The sequence below is a fragment of the Amblyraja radiata genome, chromosome 25 (genome assembly GCF_010909765.2).
Source record: "Amblyraja radiata isolate CabotCenter1 chromosome 25, sAmbRad1.1.pri, whole genome shotgun sequence".
Lineage (NCBI taxonomy): Eukaryota > Metazoa > Chordata > Chondrichthyes > Rajiformes > Rajidae > Amblyraja > Amblyraja radiata.
Genome location: NC_045980.1, coordinates 26,693,639 through 26,712,899, shown reverse-complemented (window position 1 = coordinate 26,712,899; position 19,261 = coordinate 26,693,639). Strand labels below are relative to the sequence as shown.

The 19,261-nt window shown below is 40.9% G+C and overlaps 1 protein-coding gene across 2 annotated transcripts in view; it reads right to left on the bottom strand.

Moving 5' to 3' along the window:
* Positions 1-4,276: 4,276 nt before the first annotated feature.
* Positions 4,277-19,261, bottom strand: part of LOC116987498 (septin-2) — a 93,720-nt gene continuing 78,735 nt past the window's right edge. For both annotated transcript variants that reach the window (XM_033043564.1, XM_033043565.1), the window contains 2 exons: positions 10,807-10,917; positions 4,277-5,676 (listed from right to left, as the gene is read on the bottom strand). In XM_033043564.1, the coding sequence (XP_032899455.1) occupies positions 10,837-10,917 (81 nt within the window). In that variant the 3' untranslated portion in view covers positions 4,277-5,676; positions 10,807-10,836. The remainder of the gene's footprint in view (positions 5,677-10,806; positions 10,918-19,261) is intronic.

The following is a 19,261-nucleotide window of genomic DNA, read 5'->3' as shown; positions in this document are numbered from 1 at the left end:
TAATAATAATAATAATAATAATACATTTTATTTTTGGGCGCCTTTCAGAAATCTCAAGGACACCTTACAGAGATTAACAGGAATAAAAAACATATAATCAGAATAAAATAAATAATAAAGACATTACAGAAACACAAATTAAAAACAGAATTCAGTCCAAAAAAAAAAAATCAAAAACACAATGTGAAAAAAGAGAGCAGCGGCAGCTAAAGCGCGCCAGCGTCCACTCTCCCTTCCGACAGCCATCTTGGACAAAGACTAACAGGATTACTTAGACAAAAAAAATCATCCCCCCACAATGGATACCACTGTGGGGGAAGGCACAATGTCCAGTCCCCAACCCCAAGTTCACCCAAAGTCAGGCCTATTGAGGCCACCGCAATTGCCTCTACGGAGGCCCGATGTTCCTGGCCGTTCTCACCGGGTGATCTTGCCCCGGCGTCGGGAGAGTCCTCTCAGCGGCTGGGCCACCTGGAACGGCCGCTTCCTAGCTGGAGACCGCGGCTTCCGGCCTGGAGCTCCCAGGCTCCTGATGTTGAAATCGGCGCCGCCCGCTCCGCTCCGCAGACCCGCAGCCCGGAGGTGTCGACCACGGCGGACACAGCTCACCAGAGCTCCAGCGCGTCGATCCAGCGCGGCAACCCAGGCAAGTCATCGCCCGCTCCGCGACAGCGCTGCGCCGCCACCGAGGCCGAGGTGCTGGGCGGTCCCCGCCAGGAAACGGCGCTCCAAGCCCGCTGGTAGGCTACGAGGACGGGTCGACGGGCAGCCCGGAGAAAAAGCTGCCTCACCGACCAGGTAGGGACCTAGAAGTAAAATTGCCCCCTACCCCCCACATTAAAAAGTCCATTTCTCCAACGGACGAAACACAGGACTTACTAAAAACTTTTTTAAAAAGCGAAGTAAACGGACGGCTGCTGGTTAGCAGCCGCTCCCCAAGATGGCTCCTCCTCCTTTTGGATGTAGATGGTTCATGCATGCAACCAATAATATAGCTACCTCAGTACCACTAACCACGCCTTAGTTATCAAGTATAATAACTCTCTCTATCTCTCTCTCTCCCTCTCTTGGTTCCAGCAAGTCAGTGCTGGAATGTGTCCAACCTGTGTGATCATTAAACATTAAGTAAAGTTACAAGTGTGTCAGACTTAACTTCTTTACACCAAGTGAATGGATATTTTTAAGGCAGAGATTGATAGGCTCTTCATTAGTACAGTGTTAGGGGTTATGGGGAAAAGGCAGGAGAATGGGGTTGAGAGGGAAAGTTAGATTGATCAGTCATGATTAAATGGCAGAGTAGATTTGATGGGCCAAATGGCCTAATTCTGCTCCTATAACTTGTGAACTTATAAAATACACCCAGCAGTGTGATGTTCCTTCTACTGTTTCACAGCTGCAACTAAATAGATTTTATCTCTGACCCTTCAATGAAATCCTCTCTCCAGTACCAATATTTTCTTTAATATATTTATAATTATGTTTCCAAGGATATTTAATGCCCAGTTCTGTTCCTTCTTCAACCCAAAATTGTTATCACCATCACATCATATTTCCACATTTATACTAACAATACTTGCACTTTCACATACATGTATAGTAAATCAGATTGATTGAATATTTGTTCTCATTTTATTTTTGCTGCTACCAAACTGGCAATTGCTGCATAGTTGTGACTGGTAATGCCATGTTCTTTTGGTTAACGAATGCCTTGTGAGAAATTCAGATTAAATATATTAAAATGAGCAGTCAGTTGATTTATTTCTGTACAGTTTATTGCTGACTACTTGATGTAAAAACAAATGCAGTGTACAAAGATAAAAGCATTTTATGATAATGTCTGGAATAACTAACAAAAGCTCCAAGTGGCAGATTGTTGGAATTTAACAACAAAAAAACAACTCCACCTCCCCATAAAATAGAAAGTCAATCTGAAGGCAATTTGGCTGACATAACAATGGCTGGCTTTGCTTATGAGAAACACTGAGCCAAGTATTAGCAATCTTCAGCTTTATCAATAACATGCACAAGTTACACACAAGAACACAGCGATATTATGCATAATAAAAACAGTGACATTACACTCCCAGCATCAGTGCTGTAAAGTATTTTGATCATACCCAGGTGGTGAGCTTTCTGAAACTAGGAAGCAGATGTGACAGCGATCCTACTTAGTCAATTGGTTCCTGAACATCAAATCAATCATTTAGTGCTTTTGAAATGTCTTAATTCTCAAAATTGTGATATACTGTGCCCTCCATAATGTTTGGGACAAAGACCCATCACTTATATATTTGCCTCTATACACCACAATTTGAGATTTGTAATAGAAAAGAAAATCACATGTGGTTAAAGTGCACATTATCAGATTTTAATAAAGGCCATTTTTATACATTTTGGTTTCACCATGTAGAAATTACAGCAGTGTTTATACATAGCCCCCTATTTCAGGGCACCATAATGCTTGGGACACATTAATGTCATGTAAATGAAACTAGTCATGTTTAGTATTTTGTTGCATATCCTTTGCATGCAATAACTGCTTGAAGTCTGCGATTCATGGACATCACCAGTTACTGGGTGTCTTCTCTGGTGATGCTCTGCCAGGCCTGTATTGCAGCTATCTTTAGCTTATGCCTGTTTTGGAGGCTAGTCCCCTTCAGTAGTTTTGGAGGCTAATCCCCAGGCCATAACACCCCCACCACCGTGTTTCTCAGATGAGGTGTTATGCTTTGGATCTTGGGCAGTTCCTTCTCTCCTCCATACTTTGCTCTTGCCATCACTCTGATATGTTAATCTTCGTCTCATCTGTCCACAAGACCTTTTTCCAGAACTGTGGTTGCTCTTTTAAGTACTTCTTGGCAAACTGTAACCCGGCCATCCTATTTTTGCAGTTATCCAGTGTTTTGCATCTTGCAGTGTAGCCTCCGTATTTTTGTTCATGAAGTCTTCTGCAGATAGTGGTCATTGATAAATCCACACCTGACTCCTGAACAGTGTTTCTGATCTGTCGGACAGGTGTTTGGGGATTTTTCTTTATTATGGAGAGATTTCTTCTGTCATCAGCTGTGGAGGTCTTCCTTGGCCTGCCAGTCCCTTTGCCATTAGTAAGCTCACCAGTGCTCTCTTTCTTCTTAATAATGTTCCAAACAGATGATTTTGGTAAGCCTAAGGTTTGGCTGATGTCTCTAACAGTTTTATTCTTGTTTCTCAGTTTTATAATGGCTTCTTTTGACTTTCATTGGCACAAGTTTGGTCCTTATGTTGATAAACAAGGATAAAAGTTTCCAAAGGTGATGGAAAGATTGGAGGAAAGACTTGGTGCTGAGAGCTCTCTTATACCTGCATTGAGGAGACATTTAAACACACCTGAGTAACTACAAACACCTGTGAAGCCATGTGTCCCAAACATTATGATGCCCTGAAATGGGGGGGGGGGGGGGGACTATGTATAAACACAGCTGTAATTTCTAGATGGTGAAACCAAAATGTATAAAAATACCCTTTCATGAAATCTGACAATGTACACTTTAACCACATGTGATTTTTTCTCTATTACAAATCTCAAATTGTAGAGTACAGAGGCAAATAAATAAATGATGGGTCTTTGTCCCAAACTTTACGGAGGGCACTGTAGACAGATGATTAGTATGTGCGCTCCTTGAGGAAAGCATCTGTCTCATCCACAGGCTCCTGCCAAGCCTCTGATCAGATCATATAATTAAAGTCAGTTGTTTTAAATAAACTGCATGTTGTTGCTGCAATGTAGCAATAAAATACTTGCTTTCATAAAATTTAGGAATTGCATTGTCGTCTGTTTTTGTTGCCATTTCCAAACTCATTGAACATAATTGATAGCTGATGCCTATGAACTAATAATAATGTAGTGTGGAAGAATTGTGCAGCACTAATACAATTGCTTAACAGTTAAATAATAATTAAGGTTAAAGTGGAAGGACAGGAAATACAAATGGAATATTTCAGTTTAAAGTGCAGAAAATTTGAGATTTATGCATTGTTTTGAAAATCAGGGATCTTTATATGGGCCAAAAATCAAACTTAAACTGCTTCCTACCTGATTTAAAACTGCCTTCATTCACAATACATACAGTTTTATAGATTGAAAAAGTCAGTATTGAAGCTGACGAGTTATGCAAGTATGAGGCATGTGATTTGCAAACAAGAAGACTGTTTGGAATGATCTGTACCAATTCTAATTAAGAATATCAGTGGTCCAGTTTAGCATGCAAGCAAAAAGACAACATACATGACTCTCAAATACATCAGGATTTCTCATACAATTTATTATATTGGAGTTAGGCAAACAAAAAGGTAAATCCTTGCAATATTGCATGGGCTACTGTAAGGAAAATCAATTTAGAGATCATTTGTTGTTAGTGTTAATTGATTTTGATTGGAACAGTGAGGAACATTTGGTCCTTAGAAAGAGAAAAGAGAGAATGAGAACGTCTAGTTGCACTACAAAGATCAAAATCCAGTCCAAATAACATTAACTCAAAGAACATAGTACTCTCTGTCAAGCACTGATTGGTCAGCAATAGACTGTGTGCTCAGTTCTGGTTGAACTTGAAACCACAAGCTCTTGGCTTAATGTGCAAAATTGCCTTTAATTGAATGATGAAGTACTTGTATTTATATAGTGCCTTTCACAACTTCAGGACAATGTAAAAACACCAAAATGCAGAAATAAACAAATAAGAATACATACATGATAAACACACGAACTCCTTCTTATCAGCCATCACAGTTATCCTACAAGATGTTACTTTGCTCAGTGTTTTGGAGAATCTCTGTCATGTCTGAGAATCATTTTTTTCAAAACCCTGAATTACAAGGGCTAGTCTCTGAGTTTTAAGTTTCAACCAAAAGAATGTTGTACTGTGTACACTTGCTGGCATGAAACCCAACTTGCTTTTATTGAAAACCCTCAAGGATTAACGGAGTCTGCCGCATATTAACAAGTCAGCATTTTGGCAGCATCCGCCACAGACTTGCAAGTAAACAGGTAACTATTAGTTTACTTTGGCCCTTCATCAAGATTTAAAATATGACAGGGAAGGTAATTATCACCATAAACCGAGCTCACTTATCAGGGAACTTGTCAACACTAATGCCATGTGACACAAAGTGTTGAGCTGATTCACAGGATTGAATAACAATCATAATGTTTGATTCACTTAGCATTTTGGACCTGTCAGCAGCATATTTTTGTATAGATGGCAAAATAAAGAAGGGTTTGGTGTACCAACTTTGTTATCAATGAAATGGCAAGAGATTGTTTTGGGGATTCCGTTGGTTGACTCTTCACCTCATTAATGATCATGTCTTTGACGATAACAAGTGCTGTGACAGGCACCAAAATCTGCCACTTGGAGGAAAAGATGAGATGCTGTGAAAGCTTGAGAGTGTGCAGCAATAATACACGAAGGTTTACAAACTATATAAAAACCGTATAAAGATTCCCGTTGTAATCAAGTAATATCAGTATAAACAGGTAAGATAGAAAATATATCTGTGATTACAGTAAAGTGATACCAAAATTCCATGCAAGGTGTGTAGAGACCGTTTCCTCTTCAGTTTCGCCTTAAACTCACAGTCAAGTATTGCATCCGAGGGATCAAGGGTGTTTGCAACCACGGGACCCAGCTCGTTCCATTCCTGGAGAAAAACAGAATGTTGTTATGAATTGACAACTAATTGTGCTTTATCATCATATAAATCCTAAAAACAGGTTTTTATTGCTCCGCTAGGGACTGATATAATTAATACACCTTACAAGAAACCACTGTAGATTCAGGACACACCACAGCTAAAACATCTTTTAATGTCACCCATTATATAGATATGTAATCATATTTTTAGAGATTTTTTTAATAGCGATACAGATGGAAAACAGGCGTTTGGGCCGTCCGAGTCCAGGCCGACCACGATCACCCGTGCATTAGTTCTATCCTACACACTAAGGACAATTTACAGAAGCTAATCAACTTACAAAGCTGCACGTCTTTGAAATGTGCGAGGAAACTGAAGCACCCGGTGAAAATCCATGTGAATGCCTGAGATTTGATCCTCAGAAGATTGTGGAGCTCCTGGTTCATCCAAGGCTTCTGATTGGGGAACACTCGGATGATTTTGATGGCAACACAGACCTCCACACAGCTCCTTGTGAAGTCGGTAACAATCGTGATGTATTTGTTGTGATTGTACATTAAAAAGCTGATTAAAGTTTGGAACACCTATTGATGTTAGGTCAATTGTTAATTTTAATTACAAAATTAACGATTTTATAAAATATGGGAGCATGGCCTACTCACAGGATCTCAGCAAACAGGCCTAAGAGAGTAAAATGTCTTATTTTGTTTGTGTAAACCACTCCCCAACCGCAAGTGTGATCTGCTAATTCAGCGTAATCTAAGGGGTGGGAGATTGCAACCTTCACGTGGTCCACCCTGTTTCGACTAATGTAATCAACCCGACGTGCTCAAACAAATAGATCAAATAGAACAAGTTGACCTACAACTTTAGGCTGTACATTCCATACGAAAGAAGACAAAGCGGAAACTAAGGAATGAAACACTGCTTTCTGCTAATAGGAGATCCCACCAGTCAAGGAGATTTTTAGTTGCGATTCATATTCCAGGAATGTTGGTTTAAAATGCAAATAGAATGGATTTAAATTTTCTATATGCTCCAACTAGAGATGAGATAAGAAATTATTTTATGCGGGGAATTATAGTATTGCAGAATGCAATGTCCGAAAAAGTGATGAAACTAGAGAGAATCATCATTTTAAATGCACCTAACCAGATTTTGAAAATTAACTATTTGTTGAGCTATGGGGTAAGAACAAAGAAGAGAAACAAATTAGCACCATGGTTTCAATGAGCAAGCATTGTTAAAATGACTGAATGGCCTTGTGTCATATTAGCGAACAACAGTGTGGTGCCCCTGCTACTTCCAAGAAAGACTAACATTACGGGAATTTCAACTCAGTGACTGATAACATGGAAAATGATGTTGCAGATTTAATCTGAAGGAAAACAGCAGCAGAATTAGCACTGTGAACATTTTGCTTTCCCACTGCCAGCTAGCCCTGTCAAGTCAAATTTACAATTATCTTCTGCAGACAAAATAGCGCAAACCACCCACACAAACAGGAAGTTGTTCAGAGATACAACTCTCAAGAGCTTGTAATTTGAAGCTTTCTGAAAAATAAACACCCCCCCCCCCCCCCCACACCTTGCATAGAAAAATGAAGAAATATTTGAAAAAAAGAGGCGTATCTTGGGGTCCATTTGACCTCTGGCCAGCCTTACAGTTCGAATTCCACAGAACTGCACAACGGCTTGATTGGACAGCTTGAGAAACATGCCGAGATGGAAGCAATTAAACAGAAGCAGTGGGAGGATTCTTTGCGGCATTGTTTAAAATATAGCCGACAGATTCCCTATTTTCGACTAAGCTTCATATTTTCACATACATTCCGCTCCCAAATTAGAAACTCTGCGGTAGAACAGTACAATCCTAAACATTTATGAAAAAATAAATTGCAGCCATCTTCCAGCTGTTGCTTTGATTTTGTTTTGCAACAGGACAGAACGTTCCACAGTAAATACCTAGCTGGGCTTTCTGAACGAGTCAAGAAAGCTTCCACATTTTAACCCTTTGCTGTTAAGCCACTTTCACAATGTAGTCATGAAATTAAGTCGGCTCTTCCCTGCAAGAACCATCACACGACAGTTCTGGCTTTCAATCTTGGCTTCCTCCATAGAGAAATCCCGTCCATATTTAAATATGCCTATTTACACATTTTCTTATGGGAATGGTTTCGGAGTCTGCCTTCTTCTGTCCAAATTTGTGAGGGACCATGGTGAACATTTCAGAATTTGAAACGGTCTGCATTTATGTCAAGAAACTCCAAACCCTAACAGCAACAGACTTTTGCAAGAATGCTCATACAGTGCCCTCCATAATGTTTGGGACAAAGACCCATCATTTATTTATTTGCCTCTGTACTCCACAATTTGAGGTTTGTAATAGAAATAAAAATGGTTAAAGTGCACATTGTCAGATTTTAATAAAGTGTATTTTTATACATTTTGGTTTCACCATGTGGAAAATTGTTTATATAGTCCCCCCCATTTCAGGGCACCGTAATGTTTGGGACACAGCAATGTCATGTGAATAATAGTAGTTATGTTTAGTATTTTGTTGCATATCCTTTGGATGCAATGACTGCTTGAAGTCTGCAATTCATGGACATCACCAGTTGCTGGGTGTCTTCTCTGATGATGCTCTGCCAAGCCTGTATTGCTGCCATCTTTAGCTTATGCTTGTTTTGGAGGCTAGTCCCCTTCAGTTTTCTCTTCAGCATATAAAAGGCATGCTCAATTGGGTTCAGATCGGGTGATTGTCTTGGCCAATCAAGAATTGACCTTTTTTTTAAGCTTTGAAAAACTCCTTTGTTGCTTCAGCAGCATGTTTGGGATCATTGTCTTGCTGTAGAATGAACCGCCGGCCAATGAGTTTTGAGGCATTTGTTTGAACTTAAGATAGGATTGAAGATAGTAGACGACAGATGGCACAATGGGCTAAGTGTTCGGCTGGCAACCGGAAGGTAGCTGGTTCGAATCCCGCTTGGAGTGCATACTGTCGTTGAGTCCTTGGGCAAGACACTTCACCCACCTTTGCCTGTGTGTGTCCTTGGGCAAGACACTTCACCCACCTTTGCCTGTGTGTGTGAATGTAATTATGTGAAGCACTTTGGGGTCAATGCAAGTTGACTAAAAATGTGCTATATAAATAAAGAAATTAATTAATTAATAGGATGCGTCTATACATTTCAGAATTCATTATGCTACTAACATCAGCAATTGTATCATCAATGAAGATAAGTGAGGCAGTACCTTCAGCAGCCCAGGCCATAACACCCCCACCACCGTGTTTCACAGATGAGATGGCATGCTTTGGATCTTGGGCAGTTCCTTCTCTCCTGTCCGAAGAAGGGTCTCGACCCGAAACGTCGTCCATTGATCAGTCTGAAGGGTCTCGACCCGAAACGTCTCCCATTCCTTCTCTCCAGAGATGGACACAAACCCGCTGAGTTACTCCAGCATTGTGTCTACCTTCGATTTAAATCAGCATCTGCAGTTCTTTCTTACACATCCTTCTCTCCTCCATACTTTGCTGCCATCATTCTGATCTAAGTTAATCTTTGTCTCATCTGTCCACAAGAACTTTTTCCAGAACTGTGGTTGCTCTAAGTACTTCTTGACAAACTGTAACCTGGCCATCCTATTTTTGCAACTAACCAGTACTTTGCATCTTGCAGTGTAGCCTCTGTATTTCTGTTCATGAAGTCTTCTGAGGACAGTGGTCATTGACAAATCCACACCTGACTCCTGAAGAGTGTTTCTGATCTGTCCGACAGGTGGTTGGGGATTTTTCTTTATTATAGAGAAGTTTTTCTGTCATCAGCTGTGGAGGATTAATTCCTTGTCCCTTTGCGATTACTAAGCTCACCAGTGCTCTCTTTCATCTTAATGATGTTCCAAACAGTTGATTTTGGTAAGCCTAAGGTTTGGCTGATGTCTCTAACAGTTTTATTCTTGTTTCTCAGTCTCATAATGGCTTCTTTGACTTTCATTGGCACAACTTTGGTCCTCATGTTGATAAACAGCAATAAAAGTGTTCAAAGGTGACGGAAAGACTGGAGGAAAGACTAGATGCTGCGAGCTCTCTTATACCCGCATTAAGGAGGCATTGAAACACACCTGAGCAATTACAAAACATCTGTGAAGCCATGTGTCCCAAACATTATAGTGCCCTGAAATGGGGGGGGGGGGGGGAGACTGTATAAACACATTAAACGCGGTAATTTCTACACGGTGAAACTAAAATGTATAAAAATACCCATTAATAAAATCTGACAATGTGCACTTTAACCACATGATTTTTTTCTATTACAATTCTCAAATTATGGAGTACAGAGGCAAAAATAATAAATGATGGGTCTTTGTCACAAACATTATGGAGGGCACTGTATATAATGTTTCTGAAAGAAGCTTTTGTGTAAGAAGGAACTGCAGATGCTGGTTTACACCAAAGATAGATCAAAATGCTGGAGTAACTCAGCAGGACAGGCAGCATCTCTGGAGAGAAGTAATGGGTGATGTTTCAGGTCAAGACGTCTCGACCTGAAATGTCACCCATTCCTTCTCTCCAGAGATGCTGCATGTCCCGCGTAGTTATTCCAGCATTTTGTGTCTATCTGCCCAGAAAGAAGATATTGACTACAAATTTAAGTTGGAGAATTTGGGGTTGTTTTCCTTGGAACTAAGAAAGTTTAACAAGATTGATCAAATTGGAGAAATAGACACAAATTTCCATTTCTATAGATTGATAGTACAAGGACTAGGAAAAACAGATTTGGTCAAGACCTGAAGTGTAAGGAAGAACTTTTTTTAAATAACAGAGCAAGTGATAATAAGCAGGAACTCAATGACATGTAGATGGTGAAAGCAGAAACAATTTGCTGATTTCAAATGTGGAACGGACTTCAGGAAAGTAATCTTGTCGAAGACTGACTGAATTGATCTACAGAGCGCCAACATTGACTTAATGAGCTGGATGGCTTCCTTTTAGATGATAATAATTCGGATTCTCTGTTCAAGGGTTGAGGGTCAGGTGAGGGATAGCTGCTTCGATGGGATTTGTTTGACATCCAGTTTCCAATAGCTCACAAATAGCAACATTTAGGGGCAAATTAAGATCATTAATGGCTCTTACCGGTAAATAAAAGCAGAAATGGTTCACTACTCAATGTCCATCTCCATTATCTGCAGGCTTCATTCTCATCTGTGCTTGCATCTGAACAATCATCTCTTGCATTCGACGCAACTGAGGAGAAAATAATTGTTCAATTATGGTATGAATTTACTGCACAGCACACTGCAAACGCCTGCACAAAGGGAGTAATGACCAAACTGCACAACATTATCCCACAGCACTCATTTAAAGAAACAACAAGATCCGAGGAAGTGTTGTACACAAACATACTGTATATTATTAACCAAGGAGTTGTTTGATTAATATTGGAGGCAGAAAAGTGCTTTACACAGCTAAATCATAAACACCTGATTTATTTAAAATAGACCCTCAACTTAAGGCTCCTGGAGAGAACACAAAAGCATCTCCTGACTTCTACAGATTATAATTGACATTCCACTTGAGTTGAATACTCATTATAATATAACTATAACTATTAGCTTTAAAATGCCACATTAAATGACAATGCTAGGCTTGAACCTGGGGAGAGAGGGATGGAAGATATGGAAGTGTGCTGTTTCAAAGAGCTTTTCTATACCAAAAGAACAGCACTTTGGATCCCATTTCATACTTTGATTTAAAAGGCATAAACTTGTTGTGCACATTAAATTTACAGCACCAAATGGATTTTGATAAGCAACTTGAGTCGCCATCAAAAGTTTGAAGATCAATGCCAGTTCTGGTCGCAAACCCAGAGCATTTATATTGCAGAGGTTTATAGGCTATAAACATTGTTTTCAGTCTGAATTCAGGCATCTCTCAAGCAGTTCATGTGGCACTGTATATAAAACATTTCTTGTGCCTAATGGCATTTCTTTGATGGCGAGACCATTTAATGAATGATCGTTTATTCGGGAGCTCAAAGTGAAAGATTTCATACATTAAGAAACTAAATTGACAATTCTAAACAGTTATGGCACAATTAAAAAAATGTCAAATCCCAAGCAATTGCCAATTAAATTTGTAAAGCCCTAATGGATTCAGTGAAGCTGGGACCCCCAGCAGATTTGCACCAGGGGTTACTTATTAACATTCTCTTAACATGCATGGCGATATGATCATAGATTACTCTACATTGATAAAACCAAACCTTGAGTGAACGGCAGACCCACACATAGTACTGTTCAATGTTTTTTAGATGGACAGAATCACTATTCTCCACATACGATGCATATGTAACTGGATTTGGTGGAGGATGTACCCTGTACTGGTCATTCTCCAGTTTCCTTGAGCATTCACACCCTGACAGTACTGTGCCATCCAGTGGCAAGCACCACTAATCACTCGCGCCACTTTCTCTCATTCCCTCCCCCACACCCGCCCATTTCTGCAGAGCTGCTGAACAATCACAAAGAAATCAAATTCCAGACCACTGGCTGAGAATATTTAATTCTATCCTCAGCAGGCAAGTCTATGTAACAAGCGAGGAGTGAAATATTGTGAATTCTCAGAGAAAGCTTTGCTTTGCACATTGCAATGGGCCAGAACAAAGCGGAAGGGTTTATCAGGTTCGCTAGGAGATTAGATTAATTTTCTACAAATATGATGATAGATTGAAGAGGCACAGAATGATGAAATAAAAAGGTAGGCAGAATGACTGACAGAATTACACCTTAGCACGAGATGAGGTGGACGGACTAGAAGGGTCGAGATGGCCTGTCCGTATTGTAATTGTTATATGGTTATATGGTTATATGAGCGTCTGCACTCAGCTAGTCCCCAAAAGAGCAAGCACTGTGGTGTAAAGTTACTGGAAAATAAAAGTCAAACCTAAAGCAAGCATATTCCATTTCCTCAACATGGCTTGTTCCTTCAGGTTCAATGTTTTGCTGCTGTAAACGATCCTTTTGATTGACTGGACAGAGAAACCGTGAAATCCAAGGAACTATTAGAAGCCTACAATTATGATACTTGGTAAATTAAGTTTTTGTTTCAAGTTGTTCCTTCACACAATGCGGATATTACTGGTAATACTAGCTTGCAGTGTCCACTCTTAAAAGCCCTTAAACTACAATGATAATAGCTAACCACATTAGTGGGTCTGGGGGCACCTACCAGACAGTTTTCCTTATCAAGAGGATATTGGTGAATGAGATTGTGTTTTAAATAATCATCTGGTATCGTAATGGTTACTAATACAGATGCCAGATTTTAATTCTAGATTTACTTTATCACTTGAATTTAAATTGCCCAGCTGCCACGATAAGATTCAAATAAAGGATCAGTGTCTAGGCCTCTGGACATTAGTCTAGTAACTTAACCCCTTGTCAGTTGCAAGCCTACAAATTAATGTTCATTTACAGCCACTGCACACCCATAGTCTGGTATTTAAGAAAAATACCTTGGTGACTCAATTTTTGTTACTTAAACTTCTTGGACATCAGCCTAAGAATTTTTCAGGCTACTGATTTTGCCCATTTGAATTATATTGATAGACTGGTTTTGAAACTGCGGTCTCGCTGATGTATTCTCATCACTCAAATTTGTGTTATTTTCTTTTAAATTAAAAGGGTTATGATCATTTTTTTTGCACATCCACAACCACTGTAGCCATTGGTTTGGGCAGCCACAAGGACCAACGCAGATAAATGCCCCAATCTACACTAGGTTGGTTTTGGATGAACAGAATACGCCAGTCCCATTTGGCTAAACTCTAACTGGTTGAGATTTTTTACCTTTGTATTTTATTCCAAATGTAATGATTATCTCCATTGTGCAACACCTCAAATGCAGACATCAATGCTCACACTGGCGTGGTGATTACTGAAGATTAGACAACACTCTACAGTTTTAAAAAAATTGGCAGAAAGATTACTCTGAAACCTGCTGACCCAATAAATATATACACACACATGCGTGTGTGTGTGTGTGCGTGCGCGAGTGTGTGTGCGTGTGCGTGATGTAAACCTGCCCCAGCAAACTTGTTAAAAAACAGAAAATTCAGTGCAATCTTGGATCAATTTAGTCAATAGGGCTCTTGTGCATCAAATTTAATCTATAAAGGAAACCAATGCTTTCTCAGGGTATCCACCTAAATGGATTTAAACGCAAAATACTGCTAATGCTGGAATCTAAAATTCAGAAATGCAGAATAAATATCTGAAGTTACCAAAATGGGATTTAACTTGAATGGAAGAACACATTCAATGCAGTGCACATTCCATTTCAAAATAATAAAATGGGGTGGAAATTACAATTAACCAAATGAATATCCAGGTACAAATCTGTAATTTGCACTACATTGTAACATCCCAGATACTAGACTCTTCCTGTTCATTTCTCAAAATTTCAGAGTACCTTAGAAAGGAAATATAAAGTTGTGACTACTGAGTACACAACTCCAATCTATGTAACATTAATTTGTACAAATATCACTGTTCCCACATTGCCAAAGTTTCAAAGTCCTAGAATAACCCACAGGAAAGAAGTAAACATGGTGGAAGATCATCTTTCTCAAGATAGTCAGCATTGAACACTGTCATCATTCTGCATACCATGGTCCAGAACACACAATTTACTATAAACCTTTGACAAACAAATTGCCTTAACGTTGCACCATTTCACAACATAGGAACAAAGCAAGAAAATACTTGAACATGAACAATTATAAAGTGAGAGTCTTGCTTTGGTACCGACAATGTAATTAAAACAATGTGAATGTGTGCAACAGATCAAGGGCCATGCTGCACATAACAAGAACCATAATTTTAATTATGAAGAATTTTTCTTCTCAGTCAGCTTTGAGTGCCAATCCTTGTGGCTGTTGGAATAAGCAAAGGTTGTAGTTCAGTAAAACAGAAGCATACATCTGCATTGCACATGTGGCACAAATATATCCTAAATACAATAGCAGTTTACAAGACAAATTCCAGACATAGGCAGCGTCTATAGTAAGTAAAAGCCTGTCTGTGCTCCAGGAGATCAAATGGTAGTTGCCTTCAGCCCAACTAATGGGTGTAATGCTGAAATATAGTCAAAGAAAAAAAATCACTGCTGCCTTGTGTGACCAAAAGACCCTCTGCAGTGGCAGCAGAGCACCGTAACTGATGCCTCACAGCTCCAGTGACCAAGGTTCAATCCTGACATCCAGTGCTCTCTGTATGGACTTTGCCTGTTCGCCTTGAGACAGCGTGGATATTCCCTGGGTCTTTATGTTCACTATCACTTCCCAAAGGAAAGCTTGTCGGTGGATTAATTCCCTATTATAAATGTATAAATGAATTGTTTTAAACGCATTGGTTTTACAGTGCCAGAAGCAAGTTTTAATCATTAGTATGTGAGGGGAATTGTGCCAAACTCATCAGTGCTATTGAAGCACTACATGTACCTTGTTGATTTTGTGGTCATCCTTTCTAACTCCGTTAAATCTGGAACATTGGTCAAGACTTCTAGATGATGGTAATTTAATGAGGTGCCACGACCACTGATAGATACATACAATTCTAACGGCGTTGACGCAATAAATGCCTGATTTTACTTCTACTTGTTACAATATGGAAGAGCATCAATGGCAACTGTGTTGTCTGATTCATCCATTTCTGCTGCTCTTAGTGCAGGACCCTCATTCTAATAGACATTTCTAAAAATAAATGAGAGCCTTTCCTAGATATTCCCACCACTATAAAGCCATAGGACAACTGTTCAGTATGTTTAGCTCATTTCACTACAACACATCAGCATTCTAGGCAGGTAAATAACAGAGTTTTCTCTGATGACTACCTGCGTACTCAATTTCATATCAGTCAACAAGAATGTGAACAATTTGCAACAATGGGATCCATTCTGGACTTTATAAACTCCACCATCAATAGTGTCACCTCCCTCAAACGGGTGACCATATTCCCGAATCAGAAGCCATGGATGAACAGCGAGGTCAGGCTACTGCTGAAAGCACGGGACACCGCTTTCAGGTCAGGCGATGCTCGAGCCTACAGTTCATCCAGGGCTAACCTGAAGAGGGGCATCAAGAAGGCCAAGCACTGCCATAAGCTCAGGATTGAGGAGCACTTCAATAACTCCGACCCCCGACGCATGTGGCAAGGCATCCAGGCCATCACAGACTATAGACCCACCAACACCACCCCCACATCCAGCGACGCCTCCTTCCTTGAGGAGCTTAACCACTTCTATGGCCACTTCGACAGGGACAATCTAGAGACAGCCATCAAGGCTGTGCTTCCTGCTGATCACCAACCCCTCACACTCACCCCCTACGACGTGTACGTGGCACTGAGTAGGACTAATGCACGTAAGGCTGCTGGCCCTGACGGCATCCCCGGGCGCGTCCTCAGGGCCTGTGCAGCGCAGTTGACAGACATCTGGACTGACATCTTCAACCTGTCACTTGCCCAAGCAGTTGTCCCCACGTGCCTTAAAACCACCTCCATCGTGCCGGTGCCAAAACACTCCACTGCGGCAAGCCTCAACGACTTCCGCCCAGTTGCACTTACCCCCATCATCACCACTAAGTGCTTCGAGAGGCTGGTCCTGGCACACCTCAAAGGCCCCCACATTGGATCCCTATCAGTTTGCCTACCGCAAGAATAGGAGTACGGAGGATGCCATCTCAACGGCACTTCACTCCACCCTCTCCCACCTCGACAACAAAGACACTTACATAAGAATGCTGTTCATCGATTACAGCTCAGCATTCAACACCATTATACCCTCTAAACTGATCACCAAACTCGGTAACCTGGGCATCGACCCCTCCCTCTGCAACTGGATACTGGACTTTCTAACCAACAGACCCTAGTCTGTTAGGTTAGACAAGCACACCTCTTCAACCCTCACCCTGAACACCGGCGTCCCACAGGGCTGTGTGCTGAGCCCCCTCCTCCACTCCCTCTTCACCTACGACTGCACACCTGTACATGGTACTAACACCATCATCAAGTATGCAGATGATACAACGGTGATTGGCCTCATCAGCAACAACGATGAGTCAGCCTATAGGGAGGAGGTCCAGCTCCTAGCAGCATGGTGCGCTGACAACAACCTGGCCCATAACTCCAAGAAGACCAAGGAGCTCATTGTAGACTTCAGGAAGTCTAGGGGCGGCACGCACACCCCCATCCACATCAACAGAACGGAGGTGGAACGTGTTTCCAGCTTCAGGTTCCTGGGGGTCAACATCTCCGATGACCTCTCTTGGACCCACAATACCTCAACTCTGGTCAAGAAGGCTCCCCAGCGTCTCTTCTTCCTGAGGAGACTGAAGAAGGTCCATCTGTCTCCTCAGATCCTGGTGAACTTCTACCGCTGCACCATCGAGAGCATCCTTACCAACTGTATCACAGTATGGTATGGCAACTGCTCTGTCTCCGACCGGAAAGCACTGCAGAGGGTGGTGAAAATTGCCCAACGCTTCACCAGTTCCTCGCTCCCCTCCATTGAGTCTGTCCAAAGCAAGCGTTGTCTGCGGAGGGCGCTCAGCATCACCAAGGACTGCTCTCACCCCAACCATGGACTGTTTACCCTCCTACCATCCGGGAGGCGCTACAGGTCTCTCCGTTGCCGGACCAGCAGGTCCAGGAACAGCTTCTTCCCTGCGGCTGTCACACTACTCAACAATGTACCTCGGTGAGTGCCAATCACCCCCCCCCCGACACTCCTCCCACAGGAAAAATAAGTCTATGACTGTATGCATGTAAATAGATTTATTTATTGAAATCATATTCTATGTCGCTCTTCCAGGGAGATGCTAACTGCATTTCGTTGTCTCTGTACTGTACACTGACAATGACAATTAAAGTTGAATCGGAATCGGAATCGGAATGAAGTAATTCAATGAAAGGAATGGGAGATTATTGAACAATAGTTGCAACATTAAGTGAAAATAACGGGTTAGGATTTATGGCTGGAGGCGACTTCATAAAGGCTGCAGAAAGAACAGAAGAGAATTAAAGAAGTGGAATCAGAAGCAAAGTTAACTGACAAGACTAGGAAGGCATAAGAAGATTTGAAGAGGTTCTTAATGAGCTGAAGCATGTGAAGTGGTGGGCACTGCTGTATGAAAAACATTGTATAGGTCACTGCTGCAGAGATGACACATGGATAGGTTTCAGCAATGAACATGTATATTCAGCCTATGTTCAAATTATGAAATCAGTTCTGCTTGGGCACCGGAAAGGCATGTGACAGAGAAAACACACTTTGCTAAATAAGGTGGTGGGGAAATAGTCTGGCTGTCATTAACAAAGCATCAGACCTCACTGCTGTGTAGGAAGGGACTGCAGATGCTGGTTTACACCAAAGATAAACACAAAATGCTGGAGTAACTCAGCGGGACAGGCAGCATCTCTAGAGAGAAGGAATGGATGATGGTTCAGGTCAAGACAGGTCTGAAGAAGGGTCTCGACCCGAAACATCTCTCCTGAGATGCTGCCTACGCTGCTGAGTTACTCCAGCATTTTGTGTCTATCACTTCACTGCTTCCGGTTCTTATGGACCCTGTCCTGATAGTTTGCTAAGTGCTGATCAGGTTATGGTTTTACAGTTCCAAAGACAAAGCTGGCATGAAACACATAACGGAAAGATAATACATTTGATGGACTCCAGCAACTACCAATCCAATTACTAAATTACAATCAACACAAAGGACCTCTCATGTGCAACAATGTTCAAATGGTTGTGGGCAACTGAGCATAAATACACCAGTCCTCAAAAATTGTTATTTTCTGCAAACATTTCCAGCTTTTTGGCTTCACTTCAATGCATGAATCAAAAGGTTTGCATCAACGGGTAATGTTTTAAACAGGTGAAATTCAATGTGTTTGCAAAAAAGCCACATCAAAGCCAATAGGACCCCTTCACTAAAAACAAACCTGGTTTCATAAGAAGAACATGTGCACAGGAGACACTAGGCAAATGTCTGGGTTCGATCTAGTTAATAATTAAACCATTCATTTTATGTTCTGCACTTCAATATTTTAGAGCACTCAGGTGCCACATCAATTTTCATGCTGTAATGCATTATATAAACATCCAAAAAAGCATTAAAAATGTCACTCTTCATACATGAAGCTTCTGAAGTAGTGCAATTATTTTGAATAGCCTTAGATGAGCAGGTGAGGCCAATAAGAACACAAAACCATTGCCATACCTGCAGCTAGTCACACCTAGAACCGTACTAATAATCAATGGTTTGTATAAGGAGCAGGGAAGAATAAATAAAAAATATTTCACTCAATTCCTAAAGACCATTAACTTTTTATATTATAATAAACACACTTGACTCTTCATTCATTACATTATGTATGCAACTTTTTCTTGTTCTGAGTTGTGCTACTTTAAATACAAATAACACCAGCACTGGATAGAGTGGATGTGGAGAGTATGTTTCCACTAGTGGGAGAATCTAGGACCAGAGGTCATAGTCTCAAAATAAAAGGCCATTCCTTAAGTAAGCAGATGA